The sequence below is a fragment of the Spea bombifrons genome, chromosome 7 (genome assembly GCF_027358695.1).
Source record: "Spea bombifrons isolate aSpeBom1 chromosome 7, aSpeBom1.2.pri, whole genome shotgun sequence".
Taxonomy (NCBI): domain Eukaryota; kingdom Metazoa; phylum Chordata; class Amphibia; order Anura; family Pelobatidae; genus Spea; species Spea bombifrons.
In genome coordinates, this window is record NC_071093.1 from 29,292,557 (window position 1) to 29,316,770 (window position 24,214).

Here is a 24,214-nt window from a genome sequence, read left to right on the forward strand (position 1 = left end):
CATCCTAAAGGTCATTTACTGAATAATCTGCCACAAAGCCTGTTGCCGATTTCTCTTTTTTAGGAAATGTGTCTCCTGGCCCAATTAATTTGTCGAGAACTCCACTGTATATCCGAAGCCCATGTTGGCTCTGAAATTACTCGTGTTTCACGCTATAGGAACAGCAGTAGGAACATGGCAAATGTTGGCTATATGCTCGCCTTGGCTTAGAACATGGTAGTTGTGACTTTATTCTCTGAACTACAAAGGGCAGATTTGGCAGTTTCTCTGACCACCAGGAATACATTGTATCTCCTCAAAACTTCTCAATGATCAGAGAAGGGCAAACTGAAAACTCTATTGCCAATTTTGACCATTAGCAGTAAAATTTGCTTTTACTTTCAAGCCTCCAGCTATATCATGACAGTTTCACAATTTAAAAGGTAATTTTGTCCCACTATAACCTACCTTTTCCCCTTTTGGAAGCTCAGCAAGAGGAGTACCATCAGGTCCCAAAAGCATTCCAGATTCTCCCTTATCTCCCTTTAAAGAAAACACACAATGTAAGTAAGATACATAAACGCAAATTAACCAATCTTTAAAATATGTATAAAAACATTTTCATTTTGGCATATCTGAGTTAAAGTTAAGCTTAATATACAATTAGTATAAAACCAAAACAAATTAGTTCAGATATGCTTTGTTTCCTGATGTTTAGATCTTATATTACCTTTGAATGCAAAACACTATTTGTAGTACTTATCCTTAGAGCCCCCACCTTTTTCCTACATCTACATTTGCCCGTGATGTATACTGTACATGACCGCTGGCGATGTTTGACACACTCCACATTTACTGGGCATTGTGTGTGACGTTAGAATTTTTGGAGAAACAGGTTAAAAATCATCTTTCAATATTTTGCCTGGTTCTGCTTCTATTTTCACGTTGATTACTCATAAGAGCCACACAGGGGCATGCAAGTACACGCTTATTGCCTTTCTTGCCTGCAAGGTTCAGTATAAAGCCATATGGTTTGGGTTTTGGAATGCATTGTTGTTCATAGGGTTTGTCACAAAAACATAGAATTAAATTGGAGATCTTCTTGAAGGATTTTGGTTGATAATGCTTCTACTACTTTGCAAGACCTCCATTTGTTATTTCTCTGCCATTTATTTGGTACACAATTGTTAAAGGGTTTATATTTATACTTATTTTCTCACCTTTATCCCTGGAATTCCAGGAAAACCTTGAGGTCCTGTCTCTCCTTTGGGTCCTATTGGGCCCTAGAAGACAACATAAACATGAGGAAATCAAATAATCCCTGCTTTGTGTCTGTATATTACAATTAGTACAGACAAAAGCAATTAGATTCCAGCATTTATTTTCTTACCGGGAAGCCAGCTTTACCTTCTTGGCCCTGCAAAGTGAATAAATAAATACATTTTTAATTCTAAAATCTCCCACAATCAGTTGCATGGTATGTCCATCTAGCATTATCTTTCCTGTATACCTGTTTATATAGATATGGCTCTGTTCCTAACCTATTTCCTAAGTGGATAAAACCTAATGGTATAAAATACTACTTCAGCAGGATGGTCATTAGCATCGTGCATAAAAAAAGCTTTGACATACATTTTCTTTGACCTGCTTCACTCCATGCTTTGAAGCGTACATTTGAGTCCCCTTGTCCGAGCGTTATAGGTATTTCATAAACATGCTATATACTGCTTCCGCCTAGTGGTCATACGTCATAAACTACATAGATAGTTCATTGCTAATAAACCCGATCTTATGATTATTACCCTGGAAACATATATAACATTTGCTTTTATTTGTGGAAACCAAATGCATGAGATCCAGGGTGCCCTGAAAGGCCTAACGACAAATTACGCAATAAAATGCACATGTTAAAAGGAACAAGTAGGACATTTTGTTTATTCCTTTCTAGAATGCATGTTTTTTTTTTTATCACACAAAAATAATTGTATGTTTACTAGCCTCTGACACAATTACTGTTGTTATTATATGAACCCACTGCATGTTTTAAATAGCTTTAGATAAAAACATACGGCATATTATATTTCTACTTTTAACAAAATAATTGTAGAATCAATCCCTCTAGTGGCTGAAATTAGCAAATTACATTTCACCGTCCCCTAATGCAACTGTTAGCACAAATATTGAACCGTTATGTAAAGTCAAAACCTAAGAGTCTATAGGATAAAATGCATCAAGTAACTTACATCTGATCCAGGAACAGCTGAAATTCCCTCCTAAAAAAAAAGAAATAATGTTAAGCAAATACTGCAAAGGATCAATGCGACAGTTCAAACTCAATGCTGGATACAAAAAAAATGAAAAGCTGTGAATTACACATGTAAGGATGTGCTTACCTTCTGGTCTGATGATACATAAACAATTTGACCAGGAGGTCCGGGTGGGCCTGGAAGTCCCACTCCATCACGCCCAGGTCGTCCCTGTAACCAAAATATAAAAACAAATGTAATATAATGCATAGAACACATCCAGTACCTTTCATTCTTAGTTTTCACTTAGAGTATGCTTTGGCTAAACTGATTCACTTGTATAAAAGGTTTATGTTTTACCAATAAGACGATCCAGTGAAGCCCCATTTCAAAATGTACACTAAAATCCCTTTTTATACATAATCCCAAAGGTCAGAAAATGTACAAACAATATGCTTTAAATGGAAACTACAAGAAGGTTCCACCAAACGTGTGTTTAATTGCAAGCTGATAAAAGGCTTTCCCAAAAGAAGTGAATCTTAGTTCATTAAATAACACGTCCACATTGGGTTATGCTATCTTAAAATATATATTCATGGACATACATTGTACACAGTAATGATAACTAAATCCTACATATTAAGAGGTAGAAAGACCAGTTGAAATTGGAAATCTTCCATTAAAGAACACACTTACCTGTTCACCCGGCTCTCCTTTGTCACCCTTCACGCCCTGCAAGGAAAGAATAACTAAAGATGTAAGATCATGTAATAATGTCACTTCTTCCAGTATTTCTGAGTGGGCTAATGTGCATTGAATTTAATAGTACAAAAATGTACAGTTGACAAAAGAATGCTAGGGCCATACTTGCATCAGTAGCATTATGGTATGGAGGTGCATACAGAATTTTTGGTAAACTCATTGATCATTGATTGATCATTGATGATCATATATACATTACATAAGCTTTATGTAAAACAAATATGCCGTTAAACAATTTATACAGATGTTATTAAATGTGGTTAATATACATCCATTCTGTCTTAAAATAGAAAACAACATGTTAATATAAGTTTTTAATGTAATTTAGAATTACAGGATCGATATTCTTGTGGCATGTTGGTGTAGGATCATAACTGTAAAATACCACTATTATCACGGTTTACCAAAATGTAAGACTGTGTTTAAATCACTGACCTCAGGACCTGGGAATCCATCCAACCCTGGTCTTCCATCCAAACCTGCTATCCCCCGATCACCCTACAAAACAGGAAGTTAAGGATCCAGATAACAGGTAAACAACGAATAAAACTTTATTTGAATAATATGAAATATGAGTTTATTGAATAATGTGTGCCACTTGAACCAAAACCCTAATGCCGGTGTATGTCAGCAATATGGCTTCCCACAATTTTGTTTTTTTTTTATCATTTTCACTAAGTCTACCTGAAGTGCTGTTAAAATACATATGTATATTGATAGGGGAAAGGTTATATATCTATCTAAATGGCAATTGGATCAATATTCAAACTAAGAAAGAGAATCCCTTTAATAATAAAAAGCCCCCTGTGTGTACGGAACATTATACATACAAAGTTTTGTTACAAGTCAAAAAACTTGAATAATATTTGTTTTCTTCATTGTAAGATTCTGTTCTTAAACTGATCATTATACACAAGCACAAATATGTTTCTCCCTTAAGCTATAAGATTCTGTGTTATAAACTCACATACCTTTTGCCCTGGAAGCCCTGGCAAACCTGGATTCCCCTCTTCTCCCTGCACAGAGAGCAACAATATAAAACACACAAAAAAACTGCACAAAAAACAAACAAAACAAACATAATGATGCAAAACACACAATTTGTGAACTCAATGCACAACACAATCCACATGACTTTAACTATAACTGTACACAAAATATCGCATAAAGCCCCCCAACAAAACAAAAAAAGTTAGTATTCTGACCTTAGGTCCAGGAAGTCCCTGTAAGTAGAAGAAAAAAATAAAGTTTTATGAAATGGTTTACGGTTATATAAAGGTTATAATGGAGTACAGAGAACCCTATTAAACATTCGACCAAGAGAATTTAACACAAAATCAGCCTATATTTTTTCTGGACAATTCTGAGCCAATATGGTTTAAAAGAAAAACTGTAACTCCAGAAAACATGACTTTTGTCATATATATGGTTAAGATAGTGCACCCTCTAACTCAGACCTGGGCAAAGCACGGCCCGCGGGCCACATCCGGCCCGCTGAATAGCTCGGACCGGCCCGCAAAGAGTGTCCTGGTGACTCACCAATGAGTCCGGTGTCCCCCCCCGCCCCGGTCACTTACCTTAAACTCCTGTGTTGGAAGCGTTTGTCTCGGGTGCCGGCGCTTTACGCTGGGCGCCGGCATATGACGTCAGACGCCGGCGATCAGCAGTGAAGCGCCGGCACCCGAGACAAACGCCTCACGCTTCCAACACAGGAGTTTAAGGTAAGTGACCGGGGCGGGGGGGGAGATCCTGAGAAGGGGGGGTTAGGGAGTTAGAGGGGAGATACTGAGAAGGGGGGGTTAGGGAGTTAGAGGGGAGATACTGAGAAGGGGGGTTAGGGAGGGAGGTCTTACTGTGTGTGTGTGTCTTACTGTGTTTGTGTGTGTGTGTCTTACTGTGTGTGTGTGTATCTTACTGTGTCTGTGTGTGTCTCACTGTGTCTGTGTGTGTCTTACTGTGTCTGTGTGTGTCTCACTGTGTCTGTGTGTGTCTCACTGTGTCTGTGTGTGTCTTACTGTGTCTGTGTGTGTCTTACTGTGTCTGTGTGTGTCTCACTGTGTCTGTGTGTGTCTTACTGTGTCTGTGTGTGTCTTACTGTGTCTGTGTGTGTCTCACTGTGTCTGTGTGTATCTTACTGTGTCTGTGTGTGTCTTACTGTGTGTGTGTGTCTTACTGTGTTTGTGTGTGTGTGTCTTACTGTGTCTGTGTGTGTCTTACTGTGTCTGTGTGTGTCTCACTGTGTCTGTGTGTGTCTTACTGTGTCTGTGTGTGTCTTACTGTGTCTGTGTGTGTCTCACTGTGTCTGTGTGTATCTTACTGTGTCTGTGTGTGTCTCACTGTGTCTGTGTGTGTCTTACTGTGTCTGTGTGTGTCTCACTGTGTCTGTGTGTGTCTTACTGTGTCTGTGTGTGTCTTACTGTGTCTGTGTGTGTCTCACTGTGTCTGTGTGTGTCTTACTGTGTCTGTGTGTGTCTCACTGTGTCTGTGTGTGTCTTACTGCGTGTGTCTTACTGTGTTCATAGCTTATTCAGTTATTGTAATAAATATTTTAGCCCATTTTTTAGCTCAAAATATTTTTTCCTTTTTTTTCTCCTCTAAAATCTAGGTGCGTCTTATCAGCAGGTGCGTCTTATAGAGCGAAAAATACGGTATGCACTCCGAAGCCTTGTTCATTTTGTTCACTTCTGTGCTGTGCTAATAGTTATTCAGGCCTTACTTATTCAAGCACCTCTACCAATGACGTAGGCTTGAATAACTTTATTAAACAGCACATAAGTTAACAAAATGGACAAGGCTTCGGAGTTTGTAGTTTGTAGAGGTCTGGCCCTCTAAAACCATTCCAATTTCTCATGTGGCCCCATGGGAAAATTAATTGCCCACCCCTGCTCTAACTGGTAATTTTAAATATGCCTGCTGATCCACAAGTACCCACCGGTAACCCGTCACCTCTGGTAATGAAACCAATTCCAGAGCCTTCCATGTCATCCTGAAATGGAAAAGTGATTTGTCACTAACAGAATAGAATTCTAACTTTACAATTGATTTACTACTCCAAAATGTCACCAGCCACATTATCAGAATCCTTTCCTCATGTGAATCATTCTTCTTCATAAATCCCTCCTTACGTTACCTTTCAAGGTTTAAAGGTTTTTACTCGATGTATTTCATCCTTCCCAGTTACCTCTTTTCTTTCGACAATCAATGCCGTCCAATTTTAGTCTACAACATTTTGTAGACATTTCAGAATCCTAGGCTTCTTGACTAGACCTTACTAAAACAGTGGAATATCACAGCATTATAATATTTCATATCTGCCTCTGTGGATTCTGAAATGTAATCAATTCATAGAGGCCATTTAGAAATTATTTAGTTTTTTTCTAATGGTATTGCAAAAATTACCATTGTGTAATGTACCAATGTATACATTGGCTTTAATTTATTTCAATAAATAACAGTAAAGCAACAGGATAGCTGAAGCCTCCCATTTGCTTTTTAACACTTTATTAAATAAATCCAATCTCTCCTTATTCTTTTTGTCTCCATCTCACTAGCATTTCCCAGAAGCAACTGGAAGGTTCTTAATCACCCAAAGATCATGTACAGACTACTTACAAATCCAACAGGAATTCCTGTCCCTGCAGGGCCAGGTGGACCCGGAGGACCTGGTAACCCACGTGGTCCCATAGGTCCTGGGAGTCCAGCTAAGCCAGGTTCGCCAGGCGGTCCCAGGAGTCCAGGTTCCCCAGTGCTACCCTAAATCAGAAATAAATTAAAAAAATATTCAGGAAAATAAAAGTAGCTGGAATGGAAGCGAGTGTAAAAATGTGGGGGGATGTCAACAAATGTAGAATTTGGGGTAAAATTAGTTGTTTGGATTAATGCATGACATTTTGATCCTGCAGCTCTAGATTGTCATCAAACCCAGATAATAGCAAGAGTGCCTGTGCTTTGAGCAGCATTGTCATTTGAACAATTAAGAACAAACCTACATTTAAGGACAAGAAAGAAACCGACCCAAAGAGATGACATTACAAACACATGAAAAAAAAAGTGTATGCTGATAATCTAAAACTTGATAAATGCATACACCATGCAAAATTATACATGTATAGTGCATCCTAGGTGTAGAACAAAACAATATAAAAGAGGCACAAAATAAATCTCATTAGTCTGTCGTCCACGCATGCAGGCAAAATGACAAAGGGATTTTTTGAGCTGGCTCATGAACATTCCTGGGAACTCTCCGGGTTTAACCTGGAGATTGCCGGGTGAGCGCTGCTCCTCCGGTTCTCTGGATCAAGACCCGAATCCTCCAGTTTGTGGGATCTGGGTCTTGACCCCCCCCCACGCTCCCCGCCCATTTTTCCTTTACATGGGGGTGTTTCCCGCTGCTGTCAGCAGGACCGCCTGCCGACGTCAGTGTGCAGTCCTGGCCGCGTCCCGCAAAGAAAGGCTCCGGGTAACCGGAGCCCAGAAGTTCCCAGGTATGCTTATGAAATGCACTTAGCGGCTGCATGTAAACAATTTTATATGGAAAATGATAATTTCTTACTTTCCAACATTTATCACTATCCCACAAGTTGATAGCATACATCTAGCAAGTCAATAAACTCATTATAGCGGTTTATATCTTCCCTGTGTATGTAAGTATGTATACACAACTCAACAAATACTTCTTTTATTATAGTAACATAAGATACAGGAAGTAGTCCACACACAACAGTCTTCCTGTAATGCATGCTGGGAAATATACACAGCAGCACCACACATCACGTGCTGTCTTCTGCCTGTTACCTGGGGCAGAAAGCCTGCATCATGGGAAAACTGAGAGAGAACCTCCCGCAGATTGGAAGGAAAGAGAGGCAACGAACTCTAAGAGACAGTAAGATAAAGCCAAGAAAAACAAAAATAATCCATAGAAAGCTTAAACATAACTGAAGGACAGGGAAAAGAAAAAATGTTGGTGCGCTAAGCTAGTTTCAGGCTCAAATAATACAAATGTAGCTGAGGGACAGACTACATACCTTCGATCCAGGTACTCCTGGTAAACCAATCTCTCCATCTTCACCCTTGGTGAGAACAAATAATAATTTAAATATTGGTTGTATGCCAAAATTACATAAAAAGAATGGGCTAAGGGGTGTGGAGGAACACTTAATCTTTCCAGAGCAATGGGGATAGTTGAAATCAGGGATTTAAAATTTTGACCCAATATTATATACCGCTCGATTATAAGACGACCCTGATTATAAGACGACCCCCCATAATCTGAATATTAACTTAGGAAAAAAAGAAAAAGCCTGAATATAAGACGACCCTAAAGGAAAAAAGTTTTACCAGTAAATGTTAATTCATGTAAACTATTTTTTTTAATAAAAGCTATGATTGAGAAAAATATATATTTTTTGTTTTTATTTCTTGTATTTTCCAACCTGTCCCCCAGTTACGCACATCTGCCCCCAGGCTTGCCACACCAATATGGCACTGTGGCCCATGATATGCCTTTTAACCCTCTATATGCCACTGTGCCCCATGGTATGCCTTTTGACCCCCTATGTGCCACTCTGCCTCCAGAAATGCCTTATACCCCTATATCCCATTCTGGCATTTAGGGGGTTAAAATGCATATTATGGGGCAGAGTGGCATATAGGGAGGTATAAGGCATTCCAGGAGGCAGAGTGGCATTAAGGGAGTTAAAAGGCATTATATAGAGCACTCTGCCTCCAGAAATGCCTTATACCCCTATATGCCACTCTGGCATTTAGGGGGTTAAAAGGCATATTATGGGGCAGAGTTGCATATAGGGAGGTATAAGGCATTTCAGGAGGCAGAGTGCACTATTAAATGCCCCCTTAACGCCACTCTGCCTCCTGAAATGCCTTATACCTCCCTATATGCCACTCTGCCCCATAATATGCCTTTTAACCCCCTAAGTGCCAGAGTGGCATATAGTGGTGTAAGGCATTCCAGAAATGCCCTACACACACACACACACACACACACACACACACACACACACACACACACACACACACACACACACACACTTACTTACCGGTGCTTCCAATTTCCTGCTGTATTGCCGGGGCAGCGGGTTGACGTCTCATTCCGCGGCAGCCGGAAGGAGGTGGAGTTGGCAGCGGGGGTTTGTATGCGTCCGTCGCAAATACCTTCCCCGGCTGTCAGAGATCAGGAACTCTGGAACTCTGATCTCTGACAGTCGGGGAAGGTATTTGCGACGGACGCATACAAACCCCCGCTGCCAACTTCACCTCCGGAAGCACCGGTAAGTGTGTGTGTGTGTGGGGGGGGGGGCGACGACAGGAGGATCCAGGTCCCCTGCAGCGGTGCGGGGGATCTGGATCTTAGTCTCCTAATCAGACCTCTATTTGAGGTCTGATTAGAAGACGACCACGATTATAAGACGAGGGGTATTTTTCAGAGCATTTGCTCTGAAAAAAACCTCGTCTTATAATCGAGCAAATACGGTATTATATGTCTTTTTTTGTTGGATTACCTTGAAATGTATCCACTTTGAGATATTAGGTCATCAACGTAATACAACGTGAGGATGTACTTTATTTTAGATACAAACACTATTACATTACAGCTGAAGCTGAGGAGCTTATTTTTTTAGATCCTACTGTGAGAAAATGATGGGAGATAAATGGGGGCAAATCCACTATCCTCATCATTTTAAGGACTACAAACCTTTTCTACTTAAAACCAGCTTCACACATATTATGAATGATAACTAATAATACTGCTTTTATCAAAGAAATATAAAACACAAATATGATGCCTCACCCTCTGTCCAGCAAGGCCAGGTGGACCCACAGCTCCATCTTTTCCAGGTATACCCTATTCAGTAAATATGTGTATAAGTTATTGAAAATACCAAAAAGATTGCATGAAAATTCCACAACAATATAAAATTCTTACCATCCTCATCCCCTAGCGTATTATCTTGGCGCCGCATAGCCATGTATGCTATAGAAGCTGGCTATTGCCAAGCAACTGACTGTCTGGACATTGCTTAAGCTACCCAAGGCTTTATAAAAACTAATATGTCTGGTTTGACCAATAATATTTAATGTCTACTACATTAACGGTTTCATGCAGAATTGTATGTAAACTATTGAAGTACTGGCAAGCCACATTCTTCTGCCCTTGCTTTGCACGCCGAGAGATGACAAGGCTCCAGTGGCATGGGGCACGAAGTCTGAGCTGCGCTTCATCTGTTGGCTGCCCGATTACCATTACCAATTGGGAGCTGCCACTTTTGCAAAGGACACCAAGGGATGGTCATGTGGATCTAAGAATCTGTCTGTTTGTTGAAAGGTTATACATGGCTATAAAAAGGTCCAACTCTGATGCACTTTGTCATTTCCTTTATTGTGGTATACATAAATAAATGACACATGTACCCATCTGTTCATGTTATGGTTACTCTTAATGTTTTGTTAAATCGGTATTCTACCTTCATTGTAATAACACTTTGATTTTTGACAAAAAATCATCATCTCAGAGGCTCAAGTATCACATTGTTTGACCTTGTGGAGCCCCCACTTGCCATGATAACCTGACATTGTTGTAAACAGCCTGAGAAAAAAGGTCTAATGCTGTACATTTAAAATCGTTCAGCGATCACACACACACACATTACCGGTGGTCCAGGGGGTCCTGGGAGTCCATCATTTCCTGGAATACCAGGCAGCCCAGGGGGTCCAGGCAATCCTGTAGTATTTCCACCAAATGTTCCGGGCACTCCTGGTAATCCAGGTACGCCAGGTGGCCCAGGAGGGCCAGGCAAACCTGGTGGTCCCTGTAAAAGTGCAGAGGTCAGTGGAGCAGTAATAGACATAAGAAGGCCACCATGCAAGTACAACTATTCAGAAAGAAAGAAAGTAGCCTGAATACCTATCTGCATGCATCAGTCCAATCCGCATGGATGCCTATTTTGGCCTATGAGCACATCCCTGCATAAGAGTCTATCGCTTGTGCTAGACAAATCCAAAGTGTTCAAGGATCCGAAGGTTGATAAAGTTAGTATACAAAACTCCTGATGGTGGCTTTGAATACGTACACCTGGTCTAATCCCTCCATATTTTCACTTTAATGATTAAATTCACTTGTCCTTTCTCTGATACTTGTGCAAAGCTGTTGTGTGTATTTTTCTGCAGACATCTATTTTTCACACTCTGTGAGTGGAGTGGAACGAGGCACTTGTCAGGGATCTCCAAGTACAAATATCAAACAGTGTGAGTCATTGTACTTGTCGGTGATAATGGGATTAATCTTTCTTCCGCTCCTCCTGTCTGGTCCTATGATAAGGAACGGTTTCAATTTTCCGCATCACTCTACCACATCTTGAATGCTGGCACTATTTCAGCAAATTAGGTTTTGCAGATCTAGTTTAAAATTATTATAGGGCTAGCCTGGCAATAAATATAATTTAAGAAACCTTTTCTTATGGGTTTGGAAATATTTTCTCACAAACTTGACAAAGCTTACATTAAAGTTTTGAAATGTTTCCCTAGCTCCGATTGTATTCTTTTAGTACACTGCGCATGAGACAGTCTTTAATGCTATTTTTACACATAGAGGACTGAGCATCAACTTCGAACATAATGCAGAAGCAAGATGTCCTTGGTTCTGGGGTCTGGGATATGTCACTGGATCTGCAAACTGGAGTGACCGTGTGAGAGTTACTCTACTAATTTCAGATATGCTGATTCAATGTGAAAAAACATATAGACATCACTCCTACAATTACCATATAAAAACGAAAAGAAAAATTGAATTCAGCAACACCACAATGCTACTTTATTCCATTACAACTAAAAGGCTTTATCAAGCTTTGTTGCCTTTTATCGGCAACAATTTAAACTATTTCTGTGATTCTGTGATTTGTTGTCGTAGTTTGGTAACTGGATTGTTAATCCTGTGTATCACACACCCACTTTTACTGTGGATACTACTATTGGGGGTACACACTGTTACATCGGATTTCCACAGCAAGGAAAGCCTTTTTTATAAAGTCTCTAGCTTTTATGGTCTGCTTGCAGCTCATTGTTCACGCCCTGTCCTTCTCAAGTTAATAAGTTAGTTGTGAATTTATTTATGTGTTGAACTTCTCGCCATAGAGCATGTGAATGTGCACTCGTGACACTATAGCTAATGGCTATCCAAGGTTCTACGGCCTGTGAATTTCCTCACAATCATGTTTTGAAACATTCCACTAGCCCACTAGCCTGTGACAAGTCACATACACCAGTGAATGAGTAAAGATAATAGCTCTGTGTTCGGTTGTATAGCAAATGGCATTAGTAGCGGGAAGCGGTCCTGCCACTTTATAGATCTCTGGTAAGGCCTCGCCTAGAGTATTGTGTGCAGCTCTGGAGACCCAATATTGACACATTCAATACAGTTCAGAGGAAAACTACTACTTTGGGATCTTAACATGTATAGCTTGGAGGGAAGAAACAAGAAACATTGAAATACTTATGGGATTTAACAAAATACAGACGGGAAACAGAACAAGAGGTCATAGTCTAAACTCGAGTCAGGGGCTTCGATCTAATGTAAGGAAGTTCTACTTTACTGAGAAAGTGCTAGATAAATAGAACAGTCTCCCAGCTCAAGTAGTGGAGGCTAATTTAAAGGGAATTTCAACATGCATGGGATAGGCATAAAGCTATCCTGACTATGGGACTGGACCAAGGAAAAAATGGTAGACAAATTGTTCTTATCTGCCGTCGATGTTTATGTTTCTATGTTTCTCTCAGAAAAATGAACTTACACATGGAATTAATGTATATAAAGTGCAGTAACAAATAAGAGCTCCTATCTATCTATGAAATGTCTTAATAATGTAAACACATGTATCAAATATGCAGTTTGTGCAAATAAAATGGGATTTTGTCTCCATCTATTTGTTAGAACATATTCACCAACAGGCTAAAATAAGGTTATTTCCAAATGGTTGTAATAGAATGTCTTCAACAGCAAAACACCTTAACTATGACCGCACATACATTAAAACTCGGTATAACATTGCTGCTGTTTCTTTTCCATAGCGTTTGTGAAATATGTAAAGCTTGTGAATTTTTTTTTATTCCAATATATTATACAGGTATGTGTTTTTCAATAGATGCTGATATCAGCTGGACCTGCATAACGCTATATGGTAGAGCAAACAAAATACAAAGTTAATGGCTACCAGCATTCCTGAACAGTGGACACTGATACATTATCTTTACATATTCTGTACAGTGAAACATAACCTTTACATGATATTGGTTATGTCAGCATCTAATCGTAAAAAGAATAGTAACCTAGATTATGTTTCTGCACTTCCCAATGTTAAAGTTACTAAGAGTAAATAGGATTGAGTAGTGCAAGTGGTATCATTGCTGTTATCTTGGATCCATCGCTGTTGAATGTTCTATTTACACTCACCTTCAAGTTCTCCAAGTCCCCACTGTATCCAGAACCCTCCATGTCAATGAATGTCTGAAAAACCAAAGCAAAATATAGTTGGTAAATTGCTGCCAAGGCAAAACCAATAATATTAGAGACATTGTAATCCTGCACAGGTTGATCATTATAAAAAGTATTTCAGAGTTGCTAAATACAGCCAATATTCTAGTATGCTAAGATTAATCAAGATTACATTCTAAGGCTTTTAGCAACAGCTAAAGGGTAATATTCTAAATTCTATATAGTTATTGCGTGTGTTTACAAAATCCTTTGGACATTAAATAGTTTAAGATCATGTGAATTACAGAACGTCATCAGATCCAGTGCAGAATATATGCTATGTGATATACAAATTAAAAATAATGTATTTATTTAGAAGTTATTCTGACTTTTGAATTATTCCTCATGTTAAATCAAGAAACCTACCAGTTTGTCCATTTTGGAAGATGGGCCAGGGGGTCCTGGGGGTCCAGGTAGCCCTGGAGGTCCTCTCATTCCAATACCAGCATCGCCCTGAAAATGAACATTTCTATCAAACAATAATAATAATAATACTAATAATAATAATATTTTCCACTTGCCAGGGATGTCAGTTGTTCTGTTAACATCCTTTCTACTAAGACTAAATCTAAACCTCAGTTTACGGCTTTGCTCCTTCTGATGTTTTGCACAAAAGATAATTAATGCACAGGAATATCGCCGTACAGGCTACAAACTACAGAGATATTCCTGAAAGCAGCCAGACTTACTGTTTCTAAAGACAACACCATTTAAAAAGTACCTTTTTTATCCTAAAATCAATTAACATGATTACTGTTTAGGCTGGGCTTAAGACAGGACATAGCATATGTACCTTTAATATAGATACAATAACTACTTACTTTCTCTCCCTTCTGCCCAGGGTCTCCTGGGGTTCCTGGAAAGCCCTGAGGTCCAACTTCACCCTGTAGATTAATAATAAAAGATTAAACAATGATATATTGTCCTCACAAGTAATATTTAGTGAATGCATTAGGAATTATCTATGTGTTGATAGGAAAAGGTGAGCACTACTAAAACCTACACTGGAGGGGAAAAAACATCACATCTAACATTAAAAAGATATTAGTGTTTTACTTAATTGAATTTTAAAATCACGTTTATTCAAACATATTAAATTACGTTAAGGAGATGTACCCTGTTCTATGCTTTGCATACATATTATTGAGATTATTCTACTAATCAACAGAGATGGGTGAACTTGCAAACTGAGCCAAGGCAAGGATTTGGAGCCGACTTGGCCCTGGCTCATACACTTTCACTTTTGGGGAGCTGGGATTGGGCACCAAAAATATTCCTGTTAATTTCCCCACTTTCACCAGTTTGCACTAGATTGGGCCTTACACATAACCTTCATTGCATGCTGGGAGGCTAAAATGCAGATTGTAGAAGGAGGAATAGGTAAGAAAGGAAGTAAAGATGGCATGAATTATTTTGGTGGTAGTAGACTGTGAACCTTGATAAAGACAAATAAAATAAAACAGACTTACAGCTTTTCCATCCTCTCCTGGATCACCCTGATAACAACAGAGATGATAATTACCAAAGTTGCTTTTTTATTCAAACAGTTCTCAAAACTTTGCGGTTTGTTACATCATAGCTAAAACATTTACTTATGTTATTCATTTGTAATTATTATAATATATATCTTACTGGTTCTCCATCATTTCCAGGAGATCCTGGTGGACCTGGAGGACCAGGAGGTCCCTTGACTTGTTGCAGTGTACTTCCATCATTATCCTGGACTAGCAATGGTCCTGGTGGTCCTGGAGGGCCCTGAACTCCAGGGTCTCCCTTCTGACCCTTAGATCCAGGATATCCAAAGCCTGGGTCACCCTAAAAGATGTAAGGCAACATGATAATCCAATCCAGACAGACCTAAACAGTCAGTACAAACCGGACAAAGACATGAAGTCAATAAAATGCACCAACCTTTACTCCAAGTTCTCCTTTTGCACCCTGTAAAAAAACAAATTTAATGTTTGTGTTGTATATCAATCAGAAGGATTCACAAAACAATTTTCCTTCCAGTGAAGTTCCCTGGCAGAAGCTGAACAACTATTCTGAAATGTGTATTTTCCCCATTAATTTACTTTTCAATGCTATATCTATAGCACCAAGTACACATTCTCAATCCCCACAGCCTAGGGTAAATCATGTAACTCATCTAATTAGTTGTATTTGTATTATTTTAGTTTTATAAACTATGTATTTCTCATCTGTGATGGGTATGGATTTGATGTAAATATGGATCTTATCTTATGAGTAAATATAAAATATCTGAAGACCATAATGTGGATTTAGAATTTATGGACTAACTCACATGATCATTTGCTACGGGACCTAAAGACTTTTCTGCCTCTCTGCACCCTTTATAACAATTGTTACTTGCTATTCAAAATTGGATTACTAAAATGTAAAGTTTAATAAACTATTTACATAGTAAATTGTTTATAAAGGGGAATTTTACTACAAGAAGCTTAACATAATCAAATGTTTTTATATTGTATCACACTAGTAATCTGGCAGTTAAACTTTACAATTATTTCCTTACTTTTTCTCCTTTCATGGCAGCGCCTGAGCTCACACTTGTGCCCATATCCCCCTTTGGTCCAGCAGATCCTTGGTCACCTTTTTCTCCCCGATCTCCTTTTTGTCCCTTATGCCCTTGTTGGCCTGTAATAGGAGGTACAAAATATGCAAACTGTGACCTGCTGTGCGTGAGTTTCACGTCTTTTAAAGTGGATTCTTGAAGAACACATCTTGAAGCAACATAAAATGAATACATTTTTGCACTGTAATCATTCTGATCCTGAGAACATGAGTTGTACCATTTCAAAGGTCTATTAAGTCTACTGAACAGGATGCGCATGTAGCAAAGGAGCAAGGCTGATCTTTCTTTTAAATGCTGGGAAACACATCTATTATTTTCACTATCATATCATTATCATATTTTTACTACTCTCTTGAGTCTAGATGTATGTTGAACACTAATACAGCATAATTTATACTATTATGATTAGTTGTTATATATATCCATAATTATATTCCTTTTATAGTGTTCTATATGGAACATACGTTATCAGACATTTGTATATAAATGTTGAAAAAACTGACCTCCTGCTGTAGATTCAGCCTCTAAGACCCCGCTTTGGATGCTCACAGTCTCTTTAATGATTGAAGGTCTCTCAATAGGTGGAACCGTGATGGGTGCCTGTTCCCTGAGGCGCACAGGAGGTTGTGTCACCTGTGACATATAGAAAGTAGCACAAAGAAACATTAATCTACTAAGGATTTAATGCCACAAACCATGTAGTCAATAATAAAAGAGATAAGTTAAAGTCAGCAGACTCTTTAAACCTAATCTGATTTAATACAAAATTGAAAACCCTAAACATAAGTAGATCAAGTGTTAATAACTGGACATGGATCACGGTAACTACTATAAACTAGGGATTCTTCATTTACTTTCTGTAAATACATTTGAGTCCCCAGTGAGTTCACTACAAATGCCACTGGCAAATTCCCACAATTGCTAAACTTAGGTTGACTTGACAGGATCATGGCTTCCATGTTTTTTTTTAATAAGTGTAGGCCCTTATTTAAAACGATGGATCTTAACTCAGGACACCTTGCAGAAACCTGGACGCATTCAGAGAAACGTACACAATTCATAAGGGACAACAGTTAAAAAGATAAAACCCCAAGTATTTTGCTTACTGAAACTTAATGGATTCAAGTTACTGTAACTACTAATTCAAGCATACTATGTAGTGCCTGTTTTTTCCATCCTGGGATAGTTATGCATGCTTCTAAGAAATCTCCTGGTGATGTAGTGTTTCATTGTTCAGAACTAAGTTTGAGAGCCTTCTTCCAGGCATGACACCGTGTGGCACACCCAGGCACGCAGACATTCACCTTCCCTTACAGACACGTTTCCCCGGGGCATGGAGAACATGCAGCATACATTTCACATACAGTTCACACCCTTGATGGTTTCCATACCCACACCTATTTATGAAATTCCTTATACCACCTTGCCTCTAAACAGATCATTAGCTTCACACTTTCACGACAAAGCCCATACAAATACTGGCTCACAATGCATTAATGGGTTTATGGATAACCTGTTGTCCTTAAGGGGTTAATAAAGCTAATATATTATCAGGTTAATGTCTTACCACTTCAGTTTCCGCACTGCCACTGCCAAAGTCTCCAGAAATCTGCATTAAAAAGCACATGCATAAAACAAAAGTCAAATGTCTGCTCTCCAACCCAAATCTTTCAGTTTTAGAGTTAATATAATGATGTATCCAGGTTAAACGTCTTCATTGATCTGATTCTGGAGAACATGAGAGTTTCTTTCACTGTAGTGAAAATTCTCACACATTAGAAACCCTAACCTTTAAAGAGACGCAAAGAGAAGAGGACTACTGTCTCTGTAGGGTGATCTCAATCAGAATAAAATGACTTGTGGAGGCTTATAGGACTTCAACAAGAAATGTATTTAAAAAATACATAACTCTTCACTAAACGCTATGAAAGATATGAAGAATACTTTATAACGCTTTATATCACAGTGGTTTTTTTCTGTTGTAATGGTAACAGATCTTTGGAACCAGGGTGTGTTCCCTCTCTAGCGTGACATGGCCAAGGCTGGAGTTTATATGACCCACAAAAAAAACATTGCAGGTGCAAAACTTTATCTCTGACCGGGATTGGACATCTAAAACTAAAATGTAACATGCAAACATTTTTATTCAGGATTAAATTTAGTTCCTTCTAATTTAAGAATACATAGAAAAATGACATGTGGCAGCATACGAGAAGCTGTCAATGGATCTCTGCCCTAAATTATATTTGTACTTCCTTAAATTGTCGGAAAAATGCTTGGGAAAATAAAGAAACCCATCTGCATCAAATTAGGTATCCCACTTGCATCCTGTGGAAAATCTCTTTTGTTAAATGCTGCATATGCTTTTCCCAGTTGTGCAGTGAGTACACTTTGACACATATCCTTTAATATATAAACACGTCCTGTAACAAATGAGACAGAAGTTGGACGTCCGATTGGTTTCGCAATGTTTGTCTTTGGTGGGGGTGTACAATGATTTCATTTATTTCGGTAGCTTTTCCTAATCTTTTTAATTTATATATTATACATTTGACTTACAATATCGGAGTCATCCCCTTCCTCTTCGCACTGGTGTTCTGCAGCCCTGGGGTCATTTTTGATTTTCAGTTCAGCGATTACACCCTAAAATGAAGATTACGCAGGTAATCAGAGAGGAAACAGAGCTGAGCTCATCATGTATCACGGATAACATTACAAATGCTAATAAGGAACACAGCCAAAATTTTCACAAAGCAGACACGTAAATGTTAACAATTGATAAAGACTTATTTGCTTAAACATTTCAACGGGAATATGTTCCTTATAAAACACACTTTTTGTTTAATACAGTTTCATACTGTATTTAGAATCAGCATTTTTCTATGTGCTTTGTAACCTATAAATGCAAAATATATCCAATTCCATGAGATTTCCCTTGAAAACCATAAGATTAATGTTTTTTTTTCTATGTCTGGTAGCGCCTTTACAATGTTCAGTGTAGAAATGTGTCTTTGTCAAACTATCCCTGGAATACTATAAGTTGCTTTTCTTAGTGCCTTATTGCCACTAATATGCATACATATATTACCATGTGACATCATCAGTATGCCTATGTAATCATAAAATATGAAATCACCAGCATTCCTATAAATATTCACTAGTGGACGGCAGCACCAGTATTCCTAGATATTCTAATGTGCGACATGACTAGCATTCCTATAGATATGTCTACTGTCTGATAGCACTCCTAACATCTGAATAACATTCCTAGATATGCATTGCATATCTCCAGTATTCCTCATTATTAAAACTAATTATCACCAATATTCCCACTGATATTCGGAAGCTGTGATAACACTAGTATTCCAAGATATTGATACTACGTGACATCCTATACATACTCCAACCCATTGACATCGCCTAAAAAATGCCCATAATTTATGTTTGTGGGTTACTTAAAATGTTCTTCCTTAAGATGGGCAAGGAATGCATTGTTGCAATGCAAAGAATCCCCACAAGAGGGCAGTGCGCCTTATACTCCATACCATACATTTTTCTCATTGTATTTACTGACAAAATAAATAAAATACTTGTCTGCAAGAACATTGTTTTTACCCCTAAAACTGACATTTTATAATAGCATTTCTATTTAGTGGCACATAAGAAGTATTTTCTAAATATTGTGGTTTAATTGAGGCACAGACAGAATGAGTCAATGTTATTTTTAATGTTTGACTGTGGTTAATACATAAACCCATCACACTTCATTCTACTCTTATGTTGTTTTATGGTGCTTTAAATGAGTACCAATAGCAAACCAACTGCAATAGGTCAAAGAATGCAGGTACATGAATGTAACGGCTAAATTTTAAAATAACTTTTTAAAATATTTTCCTATTTTTAAACTAACAGTGTTATTCATTTTTATTCATTCATATAGAACCATCATAGTTATTCTAACTAGAATCCATAATTAGGCTCTTGTGGAATCTTAATTATGTTCCTATACTTGTCTTCAAAGTAATTCACTTTATATTTATAAAATCTATTTATTAGAAGTTACTGTGTATGTACCGAGGGCCATCTTGGCCCTTACTGGGCATAACACTTTTAATGTATTACATTATTAGATGCACTAAAACATTATTATAACTCCCAACATTTTTAATTGCCAAACCGGGAATCTTTTATCTTATGGAGTGCAGTTAGAGGTTTGGTTGGGGTTCATAGCTTTACCAAGACTTTATATAGTGCTTTGTATAATGAAATAATTTAGAAAAAGAATGTAATTCACTTGTACAATTTAATTTATAAACCATTTTCTGCTGTTTACATACGCATTATTGTGACTTTTAGGTCTGTAGAACACTTTGATGCACTGATACTCGGCAAGCTTTCAAAGCTCCTGAAAATATCAATGCAGTCAAAAAGATTTTAACCCCTTAATGACAAAGCCCGTACATGTACGGGCTCAAAATGCATTGTTTTCAACGGGTTTAGGGACCGCCCATTGTCCTTAAGGGGTTAAAATAGCAAGGCACAGATAAACAAGGACATTTTTATTTCTTTTTTAATATTACTTTTTCAAGTGGCCTCTGTCACAGAGGCTTTCTTTTATAATTATCTTTTTACATGTAGTTGCACTTTTTGCGTCGGATACATGTTTGATGTATGTTCCAAAACATCTACGTTGTGTAACCATTTGTATCGTATTACAATGAGTTTTCTCATCTTTAATGATTAGGAACGGAAGCACTTCCTAGTGTTTGACAGAGAAGATTAGATCTTTGCAATTATGTAAAATGAACCTTCCTTAAAAGCTTTTTAAATGGATCCATAAAGCCCAATATTTATCCAAAGTTAATCTGAATATATTGTACTGGAATCATCTATTTCCTAAAGCTTTAAAAATAATCCAAACCCTAACCTTTAAATACACAAGTTTTATATATACATGACCACTCACTGCATACTGTGCAGCTTGTAGGGGCAGCCTGCCTGACCCTCTTATCCTGTTGGCAAAGACACATCTCTATTTGAAGTCAAATAAAACCATCTGACTTGTCATTTCGTCAGCTGTTCAACATCCCATACAAATCCCTCTCCCCAAAACAGTAATTATCGCACACATATCCATCCATTCTCAGCACTCAATTTCTCCTTTGTCTGAATGGCTTCTTAATTCCCAGAGAAGAAACAAATGCTTTGTTCACATACTGCATAAAGCAGATTCCAAGCACATTACTCAGAATTCTTCTACTCGCACCCCCTAGGATACCAACCCAAAAAACCATAAACCAGACACAAAGATGCAGCATAAGGAGAGAGAGAAAGAAATAGACAAGGAAGATAAAGAAATACAAAGAAATGTTGACATATATATGTTTATGTGCGTCCAACATGTTCAAGGCCATTGAAAAAAAATTAGCTCAGCCTACAAAAGGGCTATTATCACAGACAGAGAATATATTAATGGTCTCCTTGTAAGCTGAAACAGTGACCACTTTTTAATCAGAACTATTATTTTTAAATAGGCAGTGAACGCTGTTGATGTTTCAGTGCAATTTTGTATAGGAGATACAGTATCTTGGACCTAGGGTGCATGAAATTATTTCTAGGCCCTCACATATTTTGACCAGAGTTTAGAAAGAAAGAAAGAAAAAATTAGAGAAAAGTTGAAAAGGCCCAATCACAGTAAGACCAAATGTTGGCGTTTTTGTTACCTGATAACGGTCAGGATCAGCACCTCCTGCCTGGGCTACAAATAGCCCAGATCCATCTTCAAGTTCCATCTCATCAGGTGACCTCTCGAACCGCACTCTCTCCAGTTCATCGCAATCCAGAAACAGCACAACTTCCTCGTCCTCGACACTGATTGCAAAACGCGTCCAGCGATTCACCAGGGATGGGATATTAAAAGTGGCAGCAGCATATGAAACCTGTGAGCCAGGCTCGGTGTAGTAAAATATGATTTGCTGCTTATTACCTTTGACCTCAGATAGCTTCACCCCAATGTACACAATGGACTGAGAGGCATCAGTGATGGAAAACAACATTCCTGCTTTGTTAGTGCTTGGCTGTATATGGAAAATAAGAGAAAAGTCCCTAAACATTGGATTTGGTAGGTGGTACTGGGCCACCTGTCCTGTGTTGGCATCCTCTCCAAATACATAGCCTGGATTCTTGTCAGGCCCAAAGATTTTGGTGATTTGTTCTGGTGGAGGATCTCCAATCAACTGCAAAAGGCCAACTTCTACATTTGCTCTCCCTGGAAAAATAAAAAGAGAATACACCATAAGGAAACATGTCTGTGTCCATCCAATAACTAAAAGATCTTGGTATGATTTGGTGTTTCCCCTGTCTAAACAAGAATGTTACAAATATTGAACTGATTTTTCATCAGAAAGTACAAGTTACAATTACGTGATCAGTTACACAACACTTTCCTTACTCAAAGTGAAACCTTGGAAATTGACATTACCTGCTATTGATCTTATGTACAACCATAAGTCTTACACTTTGTAGTAAACTTAATGTTTTGAACGTGTGAGGACATTTTAGTATTATTCTGAAGAAGGCCTCATTAAGGTCAAAATCTTGTTTACCAGTTTACTCCACTTATTGGAGTGTAGCTATCTTCTTATTTTTGTGTTACCATTGCACCTCCTCTATTTCCACTTTAGCATTAAAAAAAAGACAGTTACAGCTTTCCCGAGTGAAATCTTGCCTTTTTGTGCATTAGTCCCAGGAGACACGCTACTTACAGAATCTTCATGGGAAAATTCTTACATTTAGAGCAGCTGAAGTTTTAATGACCCTAAAATTGAAAATTCAAACTTAAGCCATATACAAAGGCTCTTTCATTTATGCAGATGGGCACTTCTGGAATTGGCAACACATTTACATCTCGGGATATGACCCTCAAATTAACTTTACCACTAACATTCATTTTTTGGCAAAAAAAACTATTGCCAAGGTAATGCTAAATTTGAATGAAAATATGAATTGGAAAATTGACTAAAGGATAGCTGTCACTGTGACAGCTAAATTAATTTATCAAAACTCCCTACTAAATATTGTCTACTTTTTTATCTCTTTTGTTTTATCAGAAATGTTGTCACAGCCCGATCCCATTAGTTTCCATCCCAAAGGTTTTAAAACCCATATGAAGACTTGCAGGAAAAGGGTTTATGATCACGTAGGAGTCTACAAGAGCAAAAATCTGTGGAAAGCTGAAAATATGTCCATTTGCACGGTTAAACATCTGTTTTCAGAGATGCTTCATGAAAAATTATTAACAGCACGGCAAGGTCTCGTAGAATTCCAAGAACATACATGACCAATGTAAATTTTCTAGAGACTGATATGAAAAATGGTGTATCATCTATTTTAGATTTAGACTGCAAACCTAGAATACGCACGCTAGAAAAACACGGAGCTTTATCTCTTGGCCATCATGGACTTCTCCAACTAATCATTAACAGCGGTTTTTAACTGGTACCTGCCCAGAAAAAATGCAATACATTTCTTAGCCTATTGAAGAAAACAATACATGTAAAGACTACAACGGATGTAACAAAAGATCAAACTAAAATATATTTGACTCTGTGGCATTCTTTGTAAACTATACCAATGTGATTTTCCACTTACGCTGCTATCATGGAAAACGAGACAAGCAGGTGGAAAAAAAGCAAATCCGACTTCTCTAATCAAATGTACTGGCTTTTTGAATGGTTGGATGGAATACAAGCCACGCATGAGATAAGCAATGCAAGTCCTGGCGTTTTAGATTAATGTCCTACACTTAACATAACTGGCCAGTGTGTAACCCCTTTCCCTGCCGCGGCACACTGCTAGTCTTGTTAATGATTTTTCAGCCTTTTTTGGCAAAAGAATCACATATACCTGGGAATTTTTAAAACAGGTTAACCGGGCAATTAAAAATGCAATTCTCACCAACCTATACTGATGTAAGAAGTAGCAAGAAGCACTAAAAACAATTTACATTTTCACTAAGTTTGCTATATTTTTAAAGTTTTAGAAGGGCTTTGCTTTTTCTTATCAAGAGTAGAAACAGATACATCACAATGG

General features: G+C 38.0%; 1 protein-coding gene across 2 annotated transcripts in view; it reads right to left on the reverse strand.

Annotated features, from left to right (window-relative positions):
• Nucleotides 1–24,214, reverse strand: part of COL18A1 (collagen type XVIII alpha 1 chain) — an 80,943-nt gene that overhangs the window by 8,764 nt on the left and 47,965 nt on the right. For both annotated transcript variants that reach the window (XM_053472299.1, XM_053472298.1), the window contains 25 exons: nt 21,847–22,391; nt 18,683–18,766; nt 17,691–17,732; nt 16,627–16,756; nt 16,064–16,185; nt 15,442–15,468; nt 15,163–15,345; nt 15,000–15,026; nt 14,352–14,414; nt 13,897–13,983; nt 13,450–13,503; nt 10,655–10,813; nt 9,796–9,849; nt 8,012–8,056; nt 6,600–6,740; nt 5,920–5,973; nt 4,193–4,210; nt 3,959–4,003; nt 3,423–3,485; nt 2,922–2,957; nt 2,373–2,456; nt 2,223–2,252; nt 1,370–1,396; nt 1,200–1,262; nt 448–522 (listed from right to left, as the gene is read on the reverse strand). In XM_053472299.1, coding sequence (XP_053328274.1) covers nt 448–522; nt 1,200–1,262; nt 1,370–1,396; nt 2,223–2,252; nt 2,373–2,456; nt 2,922–2,957; nt 3,423–3,485; nt 3,959–4,003; nt 4,193–4,210; nt 5,920–5,973; nt 6,600–6,740; nt 8,012–8,056; nt 9,796–9,849; nt 10,655–10,813; nt 13,450–13,503; nt 13,897–13,983; nt 14,352–14,414; nt 15,000–15,026; nt 15,163–15,345; nt 15,442–15,468; nt 16,064–16,185; nt 16,627–16,756; nt 17,691–17,732; nt 18,683–18,766; nt 21,847–22,391 — 2,258 coding nt within the window. The remainder of the gene's footprint in view (nt 1–447; nt 523–1,199; nt 1,263–1,369; nt 1,397–2,222; nt 2,253–2,372; nt 2,457–2,921; nt 2,958–3,422; nt 3,486–3,958; nt 4,004–4,192; nt 4,211–5,919; nt 5,974–6,599; nt 6,741–8,011; nt 8,057–9,795; nt 9,850–10,654; nt 10,814–13,449; nt 13,504–13,896; nt 13,984–14,351; nt 14,415–14,999; nt 15,027–15,162; nt 15,346–15,441; nt 15,469–16,063; nt 16,186–16,626; nt 16,757–17,690; nt 17,733–18,682; nt 18,767–21,846; nt 22,392–24,214) is intronic.